This window comes from Corvus brachyrhynchos, unplaced genomic scaffold, assembly GCF_000691975.1.
Source record: "Corvus brachyrhynchos isolate BGI_N302 unplaced genomic scaffold, ASM69197v1 scaffold395, whole genome shotgun sequence".
NCBI classification, from domain to species: domain Eukaryota; kingdom Metazoa; phylum Chordata; class Aves; order Passeriformes; family Corvidae; genus Corvus; species Corvus brachyrhynchos.
In genome coordinates this window covers 489,775-510,635 of record NW_008238340.1, presented here as the reverse complement: position 1 = coordinate 510,635, position 20,861 = coordinate 489,775, and the positions used below count along the sequence as shown (strand labels likewise).

The 20,861-nt window shown below is 41.9% G+C and overlaps 2 protein-coding genes across 5 annotated transcripts in view; both read right to left on the bottom strand.

Annotated features, from left to right (window-relative positions):
* Window positions 1-11,229, bottom strand: part of TNFRSF8 (TNF receptor superfamily member 8) — a 20,113-nt gene extending 8,884 nt beyond the window's left edge. The window contains exons 1-3 of one of the 3 annotated variants that reach the window (XM_017735028.1): window positions 7,803-11,229; window positions 5,876-6,085; window positions 375-465 (exon numbers count right to left, since the gene is read on the bottom strand). In XM_017735028.1, coding sequence (XP_017590517.1) covers window positions 375-465; window positions 5,876-5,947 — 163 coding nt within the window. In that variant the 5' untranslated portion in view covers window positions 5,948-6,085; window positions 7,803-11,229. Of the gene's footprint in view, window positions 1-374; window positions 466-5,875; window positions 6,530-7,802 lie in introns of those variants that run through there. The other 2 variants (XM_017735029.1, XM_017735027.1) reach the window with 2 other exon arrangements.
* A 2,138-nt stretch (window positions 11,230-13,367) lies between these two features.
* Window positions 13,368-20,755, bottom strand: MIIP (migration and invasion inhibitory protein). Of its 2 annotated transcripts, none has more exons than XM_017735030.1 (11): window positions 20,644-20,755; window positions 19,427-19,584; window positions 19,134-19,305; window positions 18,125-18,595; window positions 17,386-17,488; window positions 16,831-16,942; window positions 16,553-16,617; window positions 15,992-16,121; window positions 15,511-15,607; window positions 14,600-14,707; window positions 13,368-14,295 (listed from the first exon to the last, which is right to left on the bottom strand). In XM_017735030.1, exons 3-11 carry the CDS (start codon window positions 19,302-19,304, stop codon window positions 14,140-14,142), a joined length of 1,413 nt encoding a protein of 470 aa, XP_017590519.1. In that variant the 5' UTR covers window position 19,305; window positions 19,427-19,584; window positions 20,644-20,755; the 3' UTR covers window positions 13,368-14,139. The 2 variants fall into 2 exon arrangements, with proteins under 2 accessions (XP_017590519.1, XP_017590520.1); XM_017735031.1 differs by having other exon boundaries at window positions 19,427-19,560.
* Between the last annotated feature and the right edge of the window lie 106 nt (window positions 20,756-20,861).

The window sequence follows — 20,861 nt, the reverse complement described above, 5'->3', positions numbered from 1 at the left end:
GGGGAACAGCCCCGCGGGCTGGGACCAGCCGGGGCTGCCCCCCGCAGGCTGCCCGGACCGGCGAGGAGGGAGGGAAGGAAGGCAGTGAGGCAAGGGGAAGGAAAGGGGAAAAGAACAAGAAAAAAACCAACAGAACCTTTTCCCTGCTAGCCGGAACACAAAAGAAACCCAAAAAGCAGCACAGCGCTCCCGGCGCACCCCCTCCCAGGCCCTGCCGAGACCCCGGAGCCCCAGAGCCGTCGGGCCCCGCGGCTCCGGCCCCGCCCCCGGGCCCACCTTGGGCATTCAGCGGACGGGTAAGGGATAAAGCGGCTTCGTAACATCACCCCAGGACAGAAGGGCTCCATGTAAATTTGACTGAATTATAAACATACCTGAGGGACACCGGTAACAGCAGCTTTGTGAAATTTCATCATAGAACCAATTCTCAAGTGTACCACAGGGATGAGGTGGGGTTAATGATGTCTAGAAATTGAAAGATACAAAAGATACAATTAGAAAACAACTAATTCTGTTCTAGAGCAGGTCCCAATGCCTGTCTCAAGCAATGGCAGTTGCAGATGGCAAGGAAAAGCCTACAGTTTTTTGAAAATTCAAATATCCCCAAAGCAACTAAATTATTGACTGCATTTCCTTTAGAAACATTGCAGCAGTTAGCAAATTTTTAAAAAGCATAAAAATCACTGTCCTAAAATTGTTTCATGTTAATTTTGGATTAAAGGATTAAATCCAAAGGATTTTTAAAGGAAAGGAACAAAATCCCTTACATCTGTAACAGATTTCCAGCTCTGTGTGCACTGGAGTAAGAGGTGATGCCATACTCTGCATCATCTAAATCTACATAGATTTGGTGTAATCCACAGAGGTCATTCCTGTTTGCAGTATACAAGTTTTCTGTTATTTATGCAGTCATAATGTTTGAATTTAGCAAACTTAGTGTCTATTATAAGCCAATAAATTATTTTACTTGTAATTTAGGGACAAATCCTACAAGAGGATTTTGCCTTGAAAAGAATGCTGCAAATACTCACATGATGAAGCCCATATTCAAATAATTGATCCCACTTCTGTTGTGAGTGAAGATTTCCAGAAATAACCTTTCATCACTACATAACCAATATTTGTTTAGTTAAAAAACACCACCATAAAATAGTTCTGATATTAGCTAAGAAAATGAGACCCAGCTACAACTTGTAACAAGAAGCACATAATAAGACTTTGTTTTTGTATGGCTGGACCACTACATGCTCTGGGAAATTACAGTGCTACAAGTGTTCTGATGAGAAAATCTGATTTTTGAATTTGGCATCTCCCTTAAGAATCCCCTAAAAATGTTATCTGAATTTCATTTTCAGTATTTACTAGAAGGCATGAACAGTGATTTTTTTCTGGTAAAGAATCGATAAGTAGATTCCCCAGAGATTTTCCCACATGATACTGGTAGAGCAATTAAATATTTCAGAAACTCTACATCTCACTTTCTGCCAATGAATTTCCCACTGGTCTTTGAAATAATACTTGCTGTTGCCTGCTGCCTTTGTGCACTGTGCAGAATCTCACTACCTAACTCTTTTCATGGCCTGTTCTCCTGTTTAATATACACAAAACACAGAAATTATTTAACTTCCATCAGAAAACAGGAACTTTCAGTCAAGGAAGAAATTAACAGAAGAACAAGAAATAGAAACACATTGAAGCCATTAAATTTCATCAAGGTCCAGTAACAGAACTGAGAACTCTGACACATCTCTGCACTATAATCCCTGGGCTTCCCAACAAGCACATTTTGTAGCTGACTGTAGGGGCAAGAGCAGGTGTTTCAGCCTGCTCAGCCTGACTCAAACCACATTTACAAAGGTGCACCCGCTGTTCTCCTGTTCTGAGGAGGAAGCCCTAGACTGGAGGAAAAGGAAGTGGTATCTCCTCACGCCTGTGTGCAGGGGTACCCTGGCCAGGCAGACACTCCAAGCCTAAACAGAACAACAGGAAATGACCAGTCACCACACAAAAGGTCAGTTGTGAGTTACTCGGTGAACTGGTTTTATAAAGAAAATTTAAGAAACAATAGCATCCTGGCTATAGCTAAGTCAGCCTGGATTAGTTTCTCTGCAAGAGCTGTGGGAAATCACCACAAATACCTGATATTCTCTTCCTGGTTCTCCTGGGCAACCAACTCTGGCTGCAAATGAAGCTGAATTTTAAACAAGGGTGTGAACCTATGGGGAATTATAAGGTAGAATTGGGTTGTGAGCTGTAAGACCTGCCTGCAGAGGCACATGGCAGCACAAAGGAGCACATGGCGGCACACAGAAGCTTGTCTCCACTGGACCCTGGGGGGAGGAGGTGTCACACGGCAGACCCTTATGGAGAGGAGCCTGCTGGGAGCTGATGGACAGGTAACAGAGAGTGATCATCCCATAGAAGGAAGTGTGCTGCTGATGTGGCAACACAGAATAGGTCACGTCATATAAGGAAATACTGTGCCTTGCAAAAATGTATAACACCAGCTCATTCCTTTGAATAAACTATTCAGATTCCCTGCCGGTCTGGGTACATCATTCAATCGCCGACATGAACCCTTGAATTATTGAATTACTTATGCAGCACATAAGCTTACAGCTTATTTAATTGTCTGTTTTGGGGTTTAAATAAAGGAATAATGTCTGTGTAAAAATGTGAGATAACAGCTTTTTAAAAAATTACCTTGCCAAGAACATGAACATCAGGAGTTTAGTATTAGATTCTGCTCCTGGTTACAGTAGTGCACATTCTGATTATGAATTTGACTTGATGGTAGTGCAGTGATAAATCACTGCATGAACTAGGCCTACATACTAAACAAATTATGCAGATACACATATGAGAGAGTACTCAACCTTATTTTTCCCCTTTCCACGGGAGGGCAGCTCTGCATACAGCCACCTACATTACACATATCATTCATGACTCCTCAACAAATGCTGCTGTCACGTGTCCAACTACAAGCACAGCTTTGTAGCCACCAGTACTATTACTGAGCCAAACCCAAGGTGCTCTTCTGTGAAAGGAATTCATTTTAACAAATCATGGCAGGATGTCTATGAGTAAAAACCACCTTCTTGAAGGCCCCACCACTTCTATCTGTAAGTATCTGCAAAATATCTGTAAATCACCATCTGTTCAGTAGAGCTGTTTCATGAGTATAAAAATTAGTATAGGTCCTTTCAGTGATAAATAACGTTCATGTCAATACTCAGCATCAGTCACCATACCCCATTCTTGTCATCTTTTTCCCTCTAAATCCTAAAGCTGTCTGACTCCTACTGTGACTTGTAACAGCAACACAATGATGCAAAGTTCTGCTTTTAACTCGGCAGGAAGGTTGGTTCCCATCATTCTCTAAGGGGTCAATGAAGAAATACCAGTTTTATCCCAATAACATCTGCTACTGTCATTAGAACTTAGACTTCTGTTTGTTAACGTATATTGTAAAAAACCCCTTTAATATTCAAGGAAGATCACAGACGTTGGAGTAAGACGTCTGGCTGTGGTGGACAGTAGGCCTTTATCCTTCTCTCTGTCTCTCTCTTCAAATAAAGGTTTTGGATTTAGCAGGAGCTGCAATACATCTTGTGAAAGGAAAGACCACAATCCCTGTCCTGCTTGGACTGCTCTGTGACAGGATGCACAGGGATGCAGTGGTTTAGAGCTTTCAGTGACCCAGAAGGTCAACTATTTTTTTCTTTTCTAAATGCATTGCAGATCAAGAACCAATTAAATAAAGCAAACATGTAGGTCAGAAGTATTTGGGTTTTTCAACGCTTACTTGAGAGAATTTGTTTTAAAAACAGGCTTTTTATAGCTCTTCTCACTTTCCTTATTTCTACAAAAATGTTTGCTATTCCAATTTAATTGCATTTGTAAAGGTGGTGCTGAATTCAGTGGGCTACTCTGCAATTCAGTCAGGACAAGGTTTGACTCATTTATTTATGGTCTTTTGAACTCATAGAGAAAAAGTGATTGTGAGGCAGAGTAAGAAATCAGCTTGCTACAAATGAGCTGTAAGTCAGGAAGAAAGCATATTACCGTAAAAAAAAATCTACCAGCAGTGGCTATTCTAGAACTGACTAATACTGCAGCAAAACAGTTAACTGTCTGTCAAACTTCTATCCAAATTCTGACAGTATAGAAAAAGCTGATAATCTACAGCTTCAATAGTCAAGCTTCATTTGCTTGATAGTAAAGACATTACCAACAAGTGAGAGTTCTCTGAATATAAAAAGAAACAAAACCCAAACTGTGAACTAAGGTAAGATGGAACATGGTTTAAAAATATGACCAGTAAGCAGTGACTTGCTCACATTAGACAGTATCACTTGTACTCCACTAGCAGTAAGAGCAAGTATTGCTGTAAGAGAGGCAATGCAGAAGGACAGTGCAAAGCCAGCTGCTTATCCCCACAAGGTCTGTGTATTTATTCCAGGTAACTGATAATTTTATGGTGAGTCTGAATATTGACAATGAGTATCAGAAAACCAAATTTTCTCTCTGTCCCTTTCATTTTGTGAACAAACCACCAAAAGTGATGTCAAAGAGAAAAAATATCATCCTTTATTTTCTGCTGGCTTTCCTCTTAAAGCAGTCTGCATTCAGCACACTGGACAAACTTATCTGAATGCCCTCCCAAATATTCCTCTGGTGAGCAAGGATTACAGGCTTCAAACCCATAGAATACTTATGCCTCTGTATTTCAGGAAGGAGACAGTGGCAGGACAGATAGCCTGGGGAAAGTAAAGCAAACTTGCAATGTGGGAGGGGAATTTACGACTAAAGACACAAGAGCAAACTCCTACTCTTTCCAAAAGAACCAAGAATATCTTTTTCAAATGTCTATGAAGAGGGTACAGGACTTGGTTATTTTCAAAGATCTAACTGTAGTCAGTGTCTTTTAAAACAATCCAGCAGCCCAAGTGATGTGCTGGATTTTTCAGTTACAGTGTATAGACAGGTGTCTTAGGCTAATATGTGCTTGTATTTCCACTGTAAGGGCTCATTTCCGATCCAACACTCCATGCAATTACTCACCTACTTGACTTTACCTGTGCAGAGTCTCTGTGCCTGACCTTTTTTTTTTTTAAATGTGTACTTCCAAGTGTCAGTCAGGGAAATCACCTGGATTTATGCCAGGTACTGAGGGCTCACTGCCATGTGATCCACAGGAGGAGGGGGTAAGTGGCAGTATGGGGGTGGAAGCAAACCCACAAGAGCTGGTACAATTGGAATGGGGAGCTGGTGTGCATCTACAGAATCAGCTGAGTGCAGCTAGTGGGCTGTGTCTACTTAAAGTGATTTTTGATTCAGAAATAATAGTGGATTCATGAGGAAGTCAGTGTCAGTAGGGTGGGGGGTGTAAACAGGAAGGTCTGTTATTGTTTAGCCTCTACACCTTTCAATTTGTGCCTCCTGACTTGCATCAGAAGAGTGGGCAGCAGCCCTCTGAACCAAGCTCTGCAAGGAATGTGCCTGTCACCGAGCATGCAGACAAAAACAAAAGCCCCCCACCCCTATCAAACCTTTCCTCACTCCCCAGCTGTGGTGTGCCTGGAGCTGCAGCAGCTCTAGCAGTGCCAACAAGATGCAGATCATAGCTCATATCCCATGCTCCTGCCTTTAAAGATCTCAGAGAGGGCAAACTCTCCTGGCTATATACCTTTATCTCCTGAGAGCTCTGCTCACCACCTTTATCTCCCTGTGTTGCACAAACCCTGCTTCTGTGGACACCCACCCCAACAGCCAGCTGCAGGGCAGGATGGCCCTGCAGCCCCAGGTGCCCCTAGACCTCACGAAGCTCCTGCATCCTGAGGAGCTGCAGGATCCTGGTGTCCCCCTGTCTTACCTGTGGGGCTGTTTGGATGTCCTGGAGCTGCAGCAGGAGCCACAGTCCCAGAGGCAGGCTACAGGCAGCCATCTGAGGTGGTGTTAAATGTCCCTGGCTCCCAGCGTCACAGGTGAGACAGACAGTTTGTTCCTTCTGGTAGCTGAGATTCTTCCAGGGTCCCACCAAGTCATGCTCCTTGCCTGTTCATTCAGTCCAGACCCATTCCAGCTGTTCAAGACAAGCAGGAGACAGGCTTTGAGACTCAACTGAGTTGAGAAAACAATTTGGAAGGAAGGGGGAGGGAGGCTGCCCCAAAAGAGAAAAGTAAAAATAGAACAAAACAAAACTGCTTCAATGTCTAGTCCCAGTGCGAGTCAGTTGTGAGAATCAAGGTTGTCACCCAAGGCACACGGCTGGCTATGCACAGGCTCCTGAGTCATCTGGGCTGCCCTCAGAGAGCACTTCACCACGCCAATGCCAGGCACACATCCAAGCCCTGCCCCGTCCAGCCGTCACTTTTTCAAGAGTTTCAACCAAGCCTCAAGAAAGTTCCCAGTAAGAAACACTAATTCTTTCAGTACAGTCATTTTACTACTGTTTGGATGAGTGGGTGAAGACTCAGAATCAACCAGGGTGACTCCACTAAGATTGAAGCTTTACACACTGCCACTTAAAACACCAACATACTACAGACCTTCCCCTTGAGAAACCTTCCCTTTCCTCCAGTCCCAAGACAAACTAATTCCTGTTGATGATAATCATCCTTAGGACTGCTACGCATAATTTCACTACTTTCACTGGTTACTCAGGATGGTTTTTGTTCTGATGCCTGGAAATACTTCAATTGGTTGAAGGTGTCGTGAAGCTTCCTTATCTGCCCTAGAAGTTTGTCAAAAGTGAAGGTTAGCCACTTCAAAAAGGGCAAAGTGCCTTGAAAACCCTCTGAGGTACACAGGAAAATAATGACAATTTGAATTCTCACACCTCTGGGTTGTGTTTTCTTTGCTTCTCACCCTTATCAACAATAACAAAAGAAATGAAAAAATATTGAAAGTCGGATAAATGATTATTTTACTAAAGATCCACAGCCACCTCAGTGCCATCACAACCACCAAAGATGAGCATTCCACAGGGACCCTGTGTAAATATCTTCAACTCACAGCTGCAACATTTTAGCTACCTCAGTTTCTTTCTCCAGAATGCCATCGTATAAGCCCCAGGCATTTTCAGCACACTGCACATGGTGTATGTGACACACAGCAAATCTCTCTTCGCTCTGCTAGGGTGCTGCTCAGATTCTAAGCTCTCTTAGCTGTAGAAGCTCTCGGGGTAGGTATGCCTTATGGGTCTAGAGACAACTGAGTATTTCAATGTCAGATTATTACATTCTTGATTTTCCTAACTAAATAATAGGCTAGAAAACACCTTAATCTTCTGTAATAATATGCCATTAGGCAATCCTCCCAATTTATTAACGCAGTTTCAAATGGCATAGTAGTCAGGGCAATTGATGAGCTCTGTTTGTCTTTTTTCCCTCCCCTCTGTGTTTTTTTTTCTCTGATCAGGTCCTATCCAAGCTTTTCTAGCAAAAGGACAGGCACCAACATCAGAGAGAGCCTGGAAGGTTTGAGTTACACTGCTGAAGTCAAAGTATCTGATGCAAACATTACTTATGTGAGTACAAAAATCTGTGTGTGAAAGACTTTCCCAGAACTGGCACCAGGGAGAGTTTTCTGGCCCATTTTCCAGAGAAAGTAAGACTGAAACGAGCGTACTGAGCATTTTTTATATATACGTATATTAGTTCCTTTTTAATGAATGGTATTGGTAATTTTTTAAGCTGTTGGATAACTTCAATCAAATTTGTCTGAGAAGGCAATGTCATTAAGTTTTTACAGTTTTACAAGACGACTTGGATAAAGGGACACATTGCTCGTGGACTCACTGAGAGAAAGGCTCCAGGGTGCTCCTCAGAAGAAAAAATCCACTCATACATCCAAAGTGAAACCAGGGTTCCCAGCTGCCATTCTTCCTGGAACATCTTAATTCTTAAGTTCTTTCTTGATTGAACTAGATGTTTAAAAGGATAGGAAGTGGAAAGTGCTTATTGTTGCTGCTGGCTTTTCAGAAAGGCTGTTACATGACAAAGTGTTATTACAAGTGTGTAATAAAAGCAACATCAATAAAGAGGATGGAGAGGTTGTTACACAGGAGTATCACAGCCTGTATGCATTCCCAAGTGAATGCATTATTTCAGACTTTGTGTGTTTTGATTTCAAATACAACAAAAGGGGTTTTCCAAAAGAAGCCCTATCAGTAACTGGAAGAAGCACCTCTGTTTTATAACAAACCCACGCTACTGTACTCTATGTGGTGGCTCTATTTCCTAGAAAATAATCCCCTATGTTAATATGAAAAAAAACCCCACAGAACAAATAGAAGCAAACAACCAACCACTGATTCTCTGATCTTCCATCGAAGGACAATGTCTGTCAGAAAAAAAAAGGGGAGGCCCCTGTGAGCATGCTGTTATTATTTATAATGTTTATTTGATTACACATATCTGTCTCTGACGTCTGGATCACTTTTTGCTTTAGGTGTTAAACGTAGCAATGCCCTCAGACAAGCCTTCTTCACATTTTCTATTTTAACTAATTCAGAGAATGTCCTGTAAGTCAGGGGTTGTTCAAATGCCGGGAGCAAGAGAATCCAGAGACCCAACTAAGCCACGAGGGAAAGTCTCCACCACGTGCCCAAAACATCCCTTCAGCAGTGTCTATTCACTGTGCTCTAACAGTAAGGGCCTAGCAAAGGAAGCAGAAACTGAATACTACAGAAGGAGCATTGGTACACATGTGCTCAAGCAAACATACTCATGATATTTTCTAATTTTGAAGTAATTGATTTTAGTCTCAGGTTGTACTTTTACCATGGCTTTTTCATGAGAAGTGTAACCTCTAAACTTCTGTGAGACAGATAAAAGAGACCATGAAATTTTAAAGGATACGTTAAAATACCTTGTCTAAAATCTGTATTTCAGTGCCTGTTAGTGTTACCATTCAGAGTAATGCCAAATTGATTTTTGCCTTTATACATTCTCTATATTCTTTGCATATATATTTGTAGCTCTGTAGCCTATTATTGTATTCGTAGCTACCATTTTACCCACTCTATTAGACAGAAAGACAAAATAAATTCCCTAGCAGCTCCAAGCCCTGGGGGTCCAAGGTTAGGCTCTCTGGGAGCCAAGGTTGAAACCACCTCTTAGAGACACATTTTCAGAAACAAAGTTTAGTTCCTATCTAAGAGGGTGAAGGGTTTCAGAAAAGGGTAGAACCAGGGGGGAATTACCTCATCACCTATGTCTCTAATTGGGGATTCTTCTCAGTTATGTTAATTTGCTAAACATATAAAAATTGTATCTGCTTTATGTTATGTGTGCATCTTTGGCACTTTCCATCTAGCATTTTGTGCATTGTAAGGATGCTTATAAAGGTAACCCCTTTTCATCACCTAACTGTATCTGGCTCATACTTTTAGGACCAGTGAAAAGGCATCAAGAGCATTGCAGTATGCTGACAAAAAAATCACCAAATTCTTGTTCATTAGCTGGATGAAACAACACCAGAGCTTGAAACTTCACAAGGAACCTGAGGAGCACCAAAAACAGGGCTGGTTGAGATACATGCTGCATACCTTGGGGTACAAAATAAAAAAGAGAAGAGAAATGAAGGCATTTCCCGCAATGAAAAATACAGAGAATCTCATGGTTAAAATAAGGAAAGCAAGAAATGAAGAGAGGTAGAAAACCAAGAATTACTTTCTTGCTGCCTTTCTTGATCTATTTATGCATTTTAGCCATTGGAGAGCTCCTGGATAGTGACATTATCCTGTGGTAACAACACACAGGATCCCGATGATTTTAGGCATTGTAAGAAAAGCCAACATACTGAACTTCTCAGGAAATCTTTCTGTAGCCCAAAGAGGACAGACAGGAGGGAGAGCAACACTGGTGCCACGGGATCTCACTGAGATACATCACACAGCCAGTCATCAGGGTTTGAACTGGCTGTAGCTGACACAGTATTTGAAATCACACATGGAAGAAGAAATAAAACCTCATTTATGCCACAGACTGGCAAAATTCTCTCCCTCTATGCCACTCTGGTACTGGTATTTATTTACTGGTACATACACTTCTCATTCTTATTATTAAATATTTGTGAATCCATTTAATTATGTCACTTCAATCCATTAAATACACTGCAGGTGCTCTTGGAAACATGATCTGAGAGCTGTCTTGATTCAGCAATTTACCTTGGTATATTTGTTCATTGTGATCAACAAGGAAGATGGTTTAAAGCTTTTGTTGCACACTTGTGAAAATGTAGCAATGGCTTAAAACTAGTTACCATCAGGAAAAAAAAAGGTTACTGTGTTAATAACAAAGATAACGCCTTAATTTCCAGTTACATTTTACAGGTCGTTTTACATGTAATTTAGATATATTTTATTTATTTATAGATATATTTATATTTATTTATATTTTATGGTCATTTTCATGTCATTTAGATATATTTTATGTGGATAACAAAATCTTATACCTTTGTTTTCATTACTTCAACTAGTACTACTGCCTTACATAAAGTGATAAAATAACTAATGTAACAAAAAGAAAATCTGTATAAAATGTCTTTTACTACCCCATAGTAGCTTCAAAACTAAAGTACATCTTGAGTCAGACTGAAAAATGAGAAGAGCTGACAGTGAACTCAGAGAACTCAAGAAAACTGTGGCTTCCATGAAAGAAACCAAAACCATATCACAGAATTACTGTGCCCACAGGCTGGGAGAGACAGAGAGGGAGAGGGAGGGAGAGAGAAATGACCTTAGATGAGAGATCACACCATGTCTGTACTTTCTGTAATTTTGACTACAGCTTCTGGAAGAGTGGTATAGTTACACATGGTCATTTTCCATAGAAAAAGCTCTTGGTAAAGCAATTTGAAAAAGCACCAAGAGTTCCAATTCTGCACATTTTAACCCCAATTGAAAATAAAAAAGTTTGGGGAAGACCTGGCCAGGTGGTTGAAACACAGAAGTGGGACTTATTAGTTCCCCACAGTGCCACAGACCTTTTGGGTAACTCATACCCTTTCTTGATACTCTGGTTTGCCTCATGTAAAAGCTGAGTTTTAAAGCTTAACTAATAACAGAAGCCAGATGAGCTTTCCTTTGCGGACAAAGAATGAAATGAACAAAAGAAACTTGGGAAATATTAAATAATTTTTGTGAAAGAATCAAATGGGAAGATTTTCAGTATGCAGTTTTTCCAAAGACTGTAAAATTTCTTTTCTTTGACTAGCTGAGCATCTCAGCCCTAACAATTTCGGGTGTTGTTTTCCTCCTCCTGGAAGTTTTGCTCTGCAGAAACTAACAGAAGGGAGAAAAACAAGTCCTTACTTTTGGTCAGCCATTATCCAGGGAGCTGGTGAAATTGAGGGGCTTGACTCCAAAGAGAAGGAATAGAACTTCTCTTGTGTTTTCAAATTTAAGAAACTCTGAAAACAAATTCTTATGGGCTTTGAAAACACAAGTTCCAAAGAGGTGAAAGCCCCCAAAATCAAAGTTTGCAAATGATTCAAAAAGCAAGTTCAAGCCACATGCAGCTGTTTCACCTGGGAGTTCTGGGGACAGTCACTGCTTGATGTGCTGATAACAAAACAGAACGCATAAATCAGCACTACATTCATTCAAAACTCTTGATATTAATTCTTACAATGTACTGACAGCAAGAAACACCTGATCCTGAGACATCACAAAAACTACCTTAACAAGAGAAGGGGAACAAAAGGCCATCTAACACTGGTACTGAGAAGTAGGTGGGAGCTGTGTTTTAACAGCCGAACTACATTGCTCTGTTCAAACCAATCACAAATGCATCATTTACTGCATCTAATTTGTCTAATTAAGCAAAGCTGGATTTCCCATCTCATGAATCAGTATTATATACATGCAATACAGTCAGAAAGAGGAACTAAACCACCAGCTTTACCACCAAAATATCAGACAGAAGAGAACTGACATGAGCACACACAGAGCCGGCCATTAACAGGATAAACAGCTGCTGAGACTAAACCAGCATTGTTCCTAAGTGCTAGAAATGGTAAAAAATACAAATCCAGGTCAAGCCTACTGCCAGGAATAGCAGACAAGCTATCCCAGAATTCTGTGCCTACACAATAAAGTCCAGTGTTTGTGTTATTTTGAGGCTTAGGAAACCCTTGGCCTCAAAACATTTGTGTGTTGCTAATCCACAATCCTGACAACCCACACACACCACCCCCATCCTCTGTTTTCCCTGGAAATGTAGATCCCAGCACTGGCTCCAGCACAGAATCCACTGTCCAAGTGCAGAAGCAGCTTTAACAGTGGCTGAAATGCAAGTTTTCAAGCAGTAAGTAGGTGTGTTCCTTTACAATGTACCCCCCAGTGACATCTCAGTCCGCTCTCCTGCATGGAAGGGTGTGTGTGTTATCTGGGACTGTGTAACATGCTGCAGGACAAAGCCACTGTGCAAAACCTTGTTATTACAGTGCAAAACATTCCTGTATCCACACTCAAAATGCTCCTCACAGCACGTGGCTGAAAGGCCACCTGGGCAGGTCTGGACTTGCACTACTCCAGATGCCATGCAGTGGAGAGGTGGGGAGGGGACATGAATTTAAAAGAGAGGCTCCACAAACAGGAGCATTTTCAGTCTGTTTGAGCTTGCAAATGAAGGCAGGACCACACAGGCCAGAACCAACACAAAAAGAGACAAACTTCAGTGAGCAGGGGCAGCATCACCAACTTCTTTCACCTGTTTCTAGTGGAGAAAGAGTCATAATCAGACCTCCGATGTTTTCACAAGCGTGAAAGACTGAATGTATTCCCATCTATCAAGAGACATTTTGAATTTTACATTTGTTCCAACCTGCATCCACCAGAGAGGTCTAATGTAGGTTACTGACTGAATCTATAGCATTAACTTTTCTCTGTTTATATAGAGTGGAACAGGCTTGCTGTAATTTATTTCAGGATAAATTAAGGAAAGGTTTATGATGTCTTATGTTTTGGGTTTGAAGGCAAGGGAGTAAAAATGTTGAATTTGCCCTGTTTGGTATAATATTTGGCACCTGGTGTTCTATAGTCACTGGATTAGTTTATTTTAAAATTAGTATTTCCAATAATGGAAATTACGTGACCAAAATCACTCACTTTACCCTACAGATACATAACCCACAGCTAAAGTCAAGCTAAAAGTAATGCTTTTCATTTTTCATTCCAAGTCTTACATTAAGATTTCATAAACTTGCAATATTCCTGTCCTTGTCTAAAAACGTCTATTCATGCATTTGATAAATAATGTATTTGATATACAAGTAACAGTGAATGCCAAGAAGCTGCACAAACCAAATTCATTCTCTCAAGTTAGCTCCCAGAAATATGTGCGAGGCAGGAATTTCTGTTTCAGAAAATTCAAAGCAAAATAAAACATCCGTTTTATTGTTTTCAGACAGGGAAAATAAGATCAGTCTATAAAGTTCAAACAAATCACACTATGTGAAGTATTTTTGGTTTGGTACAATTTAAAAATTCTAAAATGCTTATTTGGTTTATCTCCAGAAAACTTGGAAAAGCAGAGGCAAGCAAAATTTGCAAACATTTTAAGGCATTATCTAGCTCATTGACTAATAAAATCTCATTTTACTTAAACATGTTTTTTCACATTCAAAGTTACTCTGATGTAATAAACTCTGTAGCTACACACATTGCACTGAGAATAAACTGTATTTTTAAAATTTTTACTGAATTATTGAGGAACTCAAGTTTAAGGCACTAGAAAATTACATGTCATGTTTTATTTGGAAATAAACATATTTGTGTCACTCCACTGAGCCAGGCCCTTCACAGGCCAATTCCTCACCCTGGCATTCAGAGTTAATGCTAAACTGCTGGTTACTCAGTTGAGGTGCAGATGCATTACTGATCCTGGATACATGCCTTTATCCAGCCCGAGCTGGGACAGCTCATGCAGCCGCTCAGAAGTAGCTGTAAATGGCAAAAAAACCACGAAGTGAACATAGTGGACTGTACAAACTCAGATCTGTATATTGGTTGCTCACATATGCGCATGACTATGAAAATTGGGGAAAATCTGTCCAAAGATTTATTTTTATCCAAATTGCTTTGTTTCTGAGTTGTTTCCACGTGCTGTGCCCATCCCTTCCCCAGAGCAATCAAGTCAATAGTCCAGAGTGTTGAGGGAGTGGCGTCTGAACTGAGAGCTGCTCTCTGGTGTCCCGGTTTGCTCTGCTAAACCTCAGGTGTGCCAAGTGAGGCAGATGCAGAAACTTACCAGTTCTGGCTTCTCCTGACATTCTGGACACTAAGTCCTGGAATCCAAATAAAGAGGATATTAATCAAAGAATGCCAAAGTGACTTTTCCCATTTTGATGAAGACTAGCGAGCTGAACAGGCTTTTGCCTGTTATTCAGCTCCATTTGCTTTTTTGTCTCTGTGCACACCAGTCAGCAGAAGGAAAACATTTCCCAGTAGTGACAAGGAGATAAGGAGATACTCTTCCAGGCATTTTCATTTGCTCAGCTTTCAATAATCATCACACCCTTTAGAGATGGGGCCACAATTTCAATCTGTGCAATTCCCAGCATCTCCTGGCACTCTGGAGGCTGTTCTTACCAGGCAAGGACAGGGAGAAGGCTTCTCTTCCAGTGAGGCTCGCAGATCCAAACTGCTGAGCAGGGGGTTGCTGGAAGGGACCATATTTTCCCAGCCAGCCAGGCAATGCTGTGAAAAAAGATGGGAATGCTTTACCCTTTTTTATCTATTGTGGCCTGTTATTATTTAGAACTAACTTCTGCAAAGGGAGGTTTAAGTGAGTAATTAATTTATTATTTTTTGAGGAGTTTTATATGACTAACAGGAAATAAATGAAATCTCAAATAAAGGAGAATTACACTGTTGTCCCCTCTTCCACCTTTCTAAACTGATCTCCCGCTTTGTGAACTCAAGCACCCGACCTCTCTGAACCTGTCTCAACTGACTCATCCAGTTCCCTAAACCTCAAAACTAAGCTTCCTCCCACCTCTTCCCTGGAAATCTCTAGGCCTGGGCTAGGTTAGATTAGCAATACTGCCTGCAGCATTGACTACTGGCTGGAATACAGAACCAGCAACACAATAGCAGTTTTAAATCCACCCTTGCCACTACTGATTTTGTGAATACTTCATGGACACTTGCCTTTCAGACTCCTTAACATCTGTGGAAACAAACACAGGCACTCTTAGCTATGGTTCATCGTGTTGAGAAGCCAATGCCTGAAACAAGTCAGCCAAATCTGCCCCAGAAGGATACAGCTCCACATGGCATTCTCTTCTGTGCAGTGTAAAGCACTGGAAATGTCATACACTTTATGCTACTCACACAAAGGCACAAACTCAGAACACACCAAAGGATGTTCTGGCTATCTCACTGACGCATTTCAAAAATTTTAGTGGAAACTGCCAGGGGAGTCCCAGATTCTCGTTCCTTCTTGCTACAAAGCAAGGCCCAGCCTGGGCCACGCCATCAACAGGAAGACAGCAACTTACCGAAGGCAGTGCTAGATTGTCTGCCGGCTCAAAGCTCCTCCTGCGATGGGCTTTGTACTTGTAGGCTGGCAAAAGGGCAGATCGGGGAATGCTGACCCTGGAACCACACAAGGAAAGTAACTGCCTACACCTCTGCCAAGGCACAGGGAATCTCTGCATGCCTTCCCATTCAGAATCCAAGGATCTAACCCCAAAGTGAACCAAGTGAACAAGTTCTGGATTAGGACAGTAGATATTTTACATGTACATTCACATTCTGGACCAAATTCAGACAAAACCTGCATTTCTCATTGATTACAAGACTGTTCCTGCTTATAGAAAAGATCAGTAAAGAGTTTTTAAGCAAGAGATACCTCTGCCTTGAAAAAAGCAACCTTCTACAGAGCTGTTATGATGCTCTTTTCTCCTTCACCTGATCAGCTTTTTCTTCCCTACTGTTTCCTTGAGTTCTGCATATTACAAAGCAATAATTCTTATTTACCTGACATAAGTTGGCTCTTCCAGTGTCCCCGGGGGCTGGTCGGTATGTGGGATCTTACACACAGGGCAGGCAGATTCTGAATCCACGGGGATGGTGAAGAGGCGCTGGTTTAATCTGTAACAGTAAACACCTGCACGGAGCAACAAACCTTCATTGTAGTTCTTGTTTGTCACAAGGTCCCTGAACCCAGTCAAAAAAGCTGTGTTCTACCACAGTGCCACACCTGCATTCTATAAAAAGAGCTGCTTTTCCTGAAATATCTTATACATTTCCTGTCCCCAAGTAAGTTCCTAAAAAGCAAGAACAAAACTTCAGCCTCTTTAATTTAAAAACAGAACATTATCCAATTACAAGAAACCCTGACAAATTAAAATAACACTGAGAGAGGATCCCTAGAAGACTCAACCATCTTTGGAGTAGGAAGTTGAATCTGGTTGAAAAGCTGCAGCTGAAAATAATACATTCTTGCTTGTCTTGCACGATGCGGTGCTCAGGATGACAGGTAAAGACTGCTCAGTTGTTTATTCACAGAAATTGCATTAGGAAAAAATATGATCTTACACTTATGGGAACCAGTTATCAAATCCAGTTCTTGTTCAGGACCTGTGCAATCCAGAGCCTTGGGTCTAAAGAAATGCACAAGAAAATCAGTTAGTAACAGAGGGGCTGGCCCTCTGAACAGCACTGCTTTTTCCAAGCACACATGACTGGGAGGTAAATAAAGGCCCTCAAAGCCACGCTTGCAATGTCCTGCTCCAATCAGACTATTGTTCTTATTACTACAGGGATTACTAAGGGATTGAACATTGCTGCTTCAGCCCTTCCCCATTGCCACTTACTCCAGGTGCTGCTGATGAATACAGGTTTCTCTGTTGGCCTGTCGGAACTCCTGCAGCTCAGCAAAGTATTGCTCAGATTTTTCTGTTACTGAAGACTTTGTATCAAGGAGCCCTGAGAACACCAAGGAAAGAGAAAAGTTCAATGATTTACAAAATTTGGGAAAGTACCAAAGCAAGCCTCACAAGAAACAGTCAAAACAAAATAATGATAATGAGAAGGGCAGAACATCATGTCAAGCCAGAGATTTACTGTGTGGTTTGGGTCCCTTATTGCATTCATTCATTCCATGTATTTGGTATCCCTTCTGACCCCACTTGGCTTTGCCATTTGCTGCCTGGATTCCCATACCGCTGCTACTTCACCACTGCAGGTAAGCACAGGTCACCTCTGGTCTGGAGAGGGGCCTCTGACAAAGCTGCAGGCCTTTTGCTGGGACCTGCTCCGTTGATCCTAGGACAGCAGTTCCACCACACCTCAAAAGGATCATAAACTGTGTTTTAACTCTTAATATCACCACATCACACTGAAAGCTTTGCTTCAGAGTTAGGATTCACCTGCAATCCAGTCATAGCCCAGGAAAGGACGGGCAGACCAGCTGCTCACAGGTACGGCATCTTCTTCAGGGTCAGGCTGAAAAGTCACATGACGAGCTTCCTTCTGAAAGAAAACAATTCATAAAGACTTCCTAATCATCTGGCAGGACATTCAAAGCTACAGCTGAGGAGACAACTGGCAGCTGTTCAGATGAGACAGCTGTGGCTTAGTTTGAGACTGGATTCTATCTATGCTTCTACCAGCAATTTGCTTATCAGCCCTTTTATCTTCTCAATAAATACAACAGAAAGAGGAGGCAGGGGACTTCCCCACATAAGGCAGGATTTTTCAGAGCTTTAAACAAAATGCTGAGCTGCGTCGCACATCCCCAGAGATCAGGCAACCTGCGCTGCCTTGGAGGATGATCACAGCCAGGGCCTGCCCTTCCACCTATGGAAACAAACTGTGCAACAGCAGCACTGCACCTGCCTGTTCTCCCTCAGCACGTGGATGACATACGCAAGAGACAGGGAACCTCACAGTGAAGTATTACGGATTTCCGGTCTTTCAGTTCACTGGCTAAGGAAAGCAGGGCCTGAACAAACTGCAAACAGCCCCTGGCTGCTATAGCTGAGAACAGTTCTGACTCCAACTTCCAATTTACACAGTGGGAACAGAGCAGGTAACATTCTCCTGGCCCTTTCTCCTCATCATTCTGTTGACTTAGGAAAATAAGAAAAGCATTTGTTTAACATTTACCTTCAACTCTTTGGACCGAGATGTCAGCAAGACTGATTTAGGGATACGGGGCTCTCTGATGACCACATGCTGCTCACTGGTCTCTTTATTTTGCACTCTGCTCAGTGATGGCTCCGGATGACTTTTCTCATGGGGACCATGCATCAGAGTGGACTGTCTTCTGTTCTCTCCCCGTCCCAGGAAGAAGGATTCTTTCTCTGGACTTCCTCGAGCATGGCCATCCCCATGCGCTCTGGAGATTTCTCTGCCACACATAATGATTGCAGTCACTGGCGTAACATTCTTCTCTTTCCCAGGAAATCTGGAATTGAAACCCACTCCTTCCTCTGTCTTCGCTTGTTGTTGCTGTACCCCTCTGTCACTGCTGCTGTGTTTAAGAGATGAACTGAGGGCTGGGCCAGCTCTGGGTTCCACAGACACCATTATTCTGGGGTCAGCTGTAGACTTCACTGCATTGACCTGATTTTCCTTCTGTAAGGACAGAGACTCTCTTAATACATAGCATCAGTCAGGCTACAAAGACCTTTCATAAGAACATTTCACTCACTAAATCAACCTCTCATTCTTAGTCTGTTCACTCCTTTAAACTCCTGCAGAGGAAAAAGAAAAATCCTTATGTTTTGGAGAGGGTAAGAAAGAGATCCACTTCCAGCTAAATGCAGCTTTTCCCAGTTTGAGGAACCACTGAACTTTCAGCCCTTGTGCTTAGAAGAAACAAAAGGATTTTGTTCCACAACGTTCATTCCTATCTTCAATGAAGAAACTTGCCTTTCTTAGGCAGGAACTGATCTCCAAACCCTTGGCCAGGAGATCAGATTGAGACCACAGGATAAACAATCACCAAAGGGCAGCTACTTTTCTAATAGACTCCATATTCCCCATTCCTCTTTCTAAGAGCTCTTTTATGTCCATATGTCTCCTTGACCAAACCACACCATAGGCAGAGCTGCTATCTGTCATATGAGGCCCATTCGCTTCCCTGAATTTCTAGCACAGACACCACACATACCCCTCTCCTGGGCAAGGGGACACATCTGTCAGCAGCTGTGCTGCTATGAAGGGATGCTGGAAGGAGTTGCCTGCTGGGAAGTCCTTTTCTGATTTCCTCCTGCTTCATTCTGAGCATTTGTAGAAGGTCCTGGTTGGTCTGGCGCAGCCTCTTCAGGAGCTCTAAGTCCATCCTACAAAAACATTTTAATGTAAAACTAGAGGAAGAGTGAACTACATAAATTCACCACATTAAGTGAAGAAGCAGACAAAGGTGAAACCACTTTCAGAGGACTTTTCCTAAAAATTACTTACAGCTGTTGAAATGTTGATTCTTGCTCCTGAGAAATCAGCCAGTCTCAAAACTCCTTATGCTCAGAACCAGCAACACTAGATGTTTCTCTCCCCTTGGATATACAGTCAAATATTTTGCACTCAGAAACTGGGAGCTGATTTAACAGAGACAAGAAACACTGACAAAGGAAACAGTAAACACGAAAAATTCACATCAAAAAGCTAAATAAGAGACATTTGGTTCAGAAGCTGTTATTTAGGACATAGTTATGCAATTCTGCTGTAATGTTCTTTTCAAGCATTGAAAATTATATTGTGATAACACTAGGACGCTCGTAAGTTCAAAATATTAATATGAATGTATCGGCTATATCCAGAAGAAATACTTAGTCAAAACTGTCCTCCATGTTCCCCAGGCAGGAAGGCTCCAAAAGGCTCAGCTATGACTCAGGACTACAGTTCAGGCAATCCTAATCCCACGAATGAATTAAATTAAATCTCACAAAAGGATGCCCTTTTATTAGAAAAGGGGAGTGAAAAGGAGTTAATAAACAGAAAATGAATGAAGCGTAGCTTGACTGAAAGGCTGTCACACTGTTCAACATCTTTACAACATCACAAGCTCCTCTAAATTTGCAGAAAGTGGATTTTTAAATAAGACAGCAGCAAACCCTAAACCCAAACTCCCACATTGCTTTTGACTAGACTGATAAATTATGTTCTCAAGAAAACTATGCGTTTCTCTGGGACCTTTTGTTCCAAAGGATCCCCAAAACCTTCTGCAAAACTCATCTGATTTGTCTTTGTGTCTGCTACCTTGGCAACTAGACATGAGGAATCCAATGCACATGTGGTACAACAGCAGTGGGAGGAATCGAGAGCAGCGCTAACAATCAACAAACTACAACATACCTCTTTGTTACAAAAAATAAGGGAGAGGTGCACTACAGAACAGAAAATAGAAATATCAGTCTTGAGGCACTAAACTAGAGATAATTAGAAAAAACCCCAGTAGTTCTCACAGCCTTCACAGGACAAAGCTAATAGAGCATCTTCTCATTTCTTGCTCATCAGAAAGCAAATACTCTAAAAATAACATCAGTCAAGGGACTTTCTGGAAGGGTTTTACCAGATGAGGTCCATGCTTGGCATAATCTGCAAGTCCTTCATGCTCAACCCCGGGGGCTCAGGTTTACTAAACTGCTCTAATTTGAAACCTTTGTGAAAAGGAGCTTCACCTCCCGCGGTTAGAGATAAACAACGGCTGTCTCGGGAGCTGAGAACTCTCCTCCCTGAGAGGAAGTTGTTCAACACTCCGCGCTGCTTCTGCACAGACGCGCTGGTTCGGTCCTCCCATGGCCACGAGGAAGGGGAGAGAGCCCGAGCATTGTAAAATTCCCCTTTCCTCTCCAAGAGGCCGGTCCGGCAGCCGGCAGAGAACGGTGAACCCTACCCT

Bases quoted from the DNA above. Each gene is read 5' to 3' on its own strand.
- MIIP (XM_017735030.1), bottom strand. From the start codon at position 19,304: ATGGACTTAGAGCTCCTGAAGAGGCTGCGCCAGACCAACCAGGACCTT. The intron at 18,596-19,133 runs GTATGTGTGGTG...CTGTCCTTACAG, and splicing joins TCCCCTTGCCCAGGAGAGGG to AAGGAAAATCAGGTCAATGC. The intron at 16,618-16,830 runs GTAAGTGGCAAT...GCATTTCTTTAG, and splicing joins ATTCATCAGCAGCACCTGGA to ACCCAAGGCTCTGGATTGCA.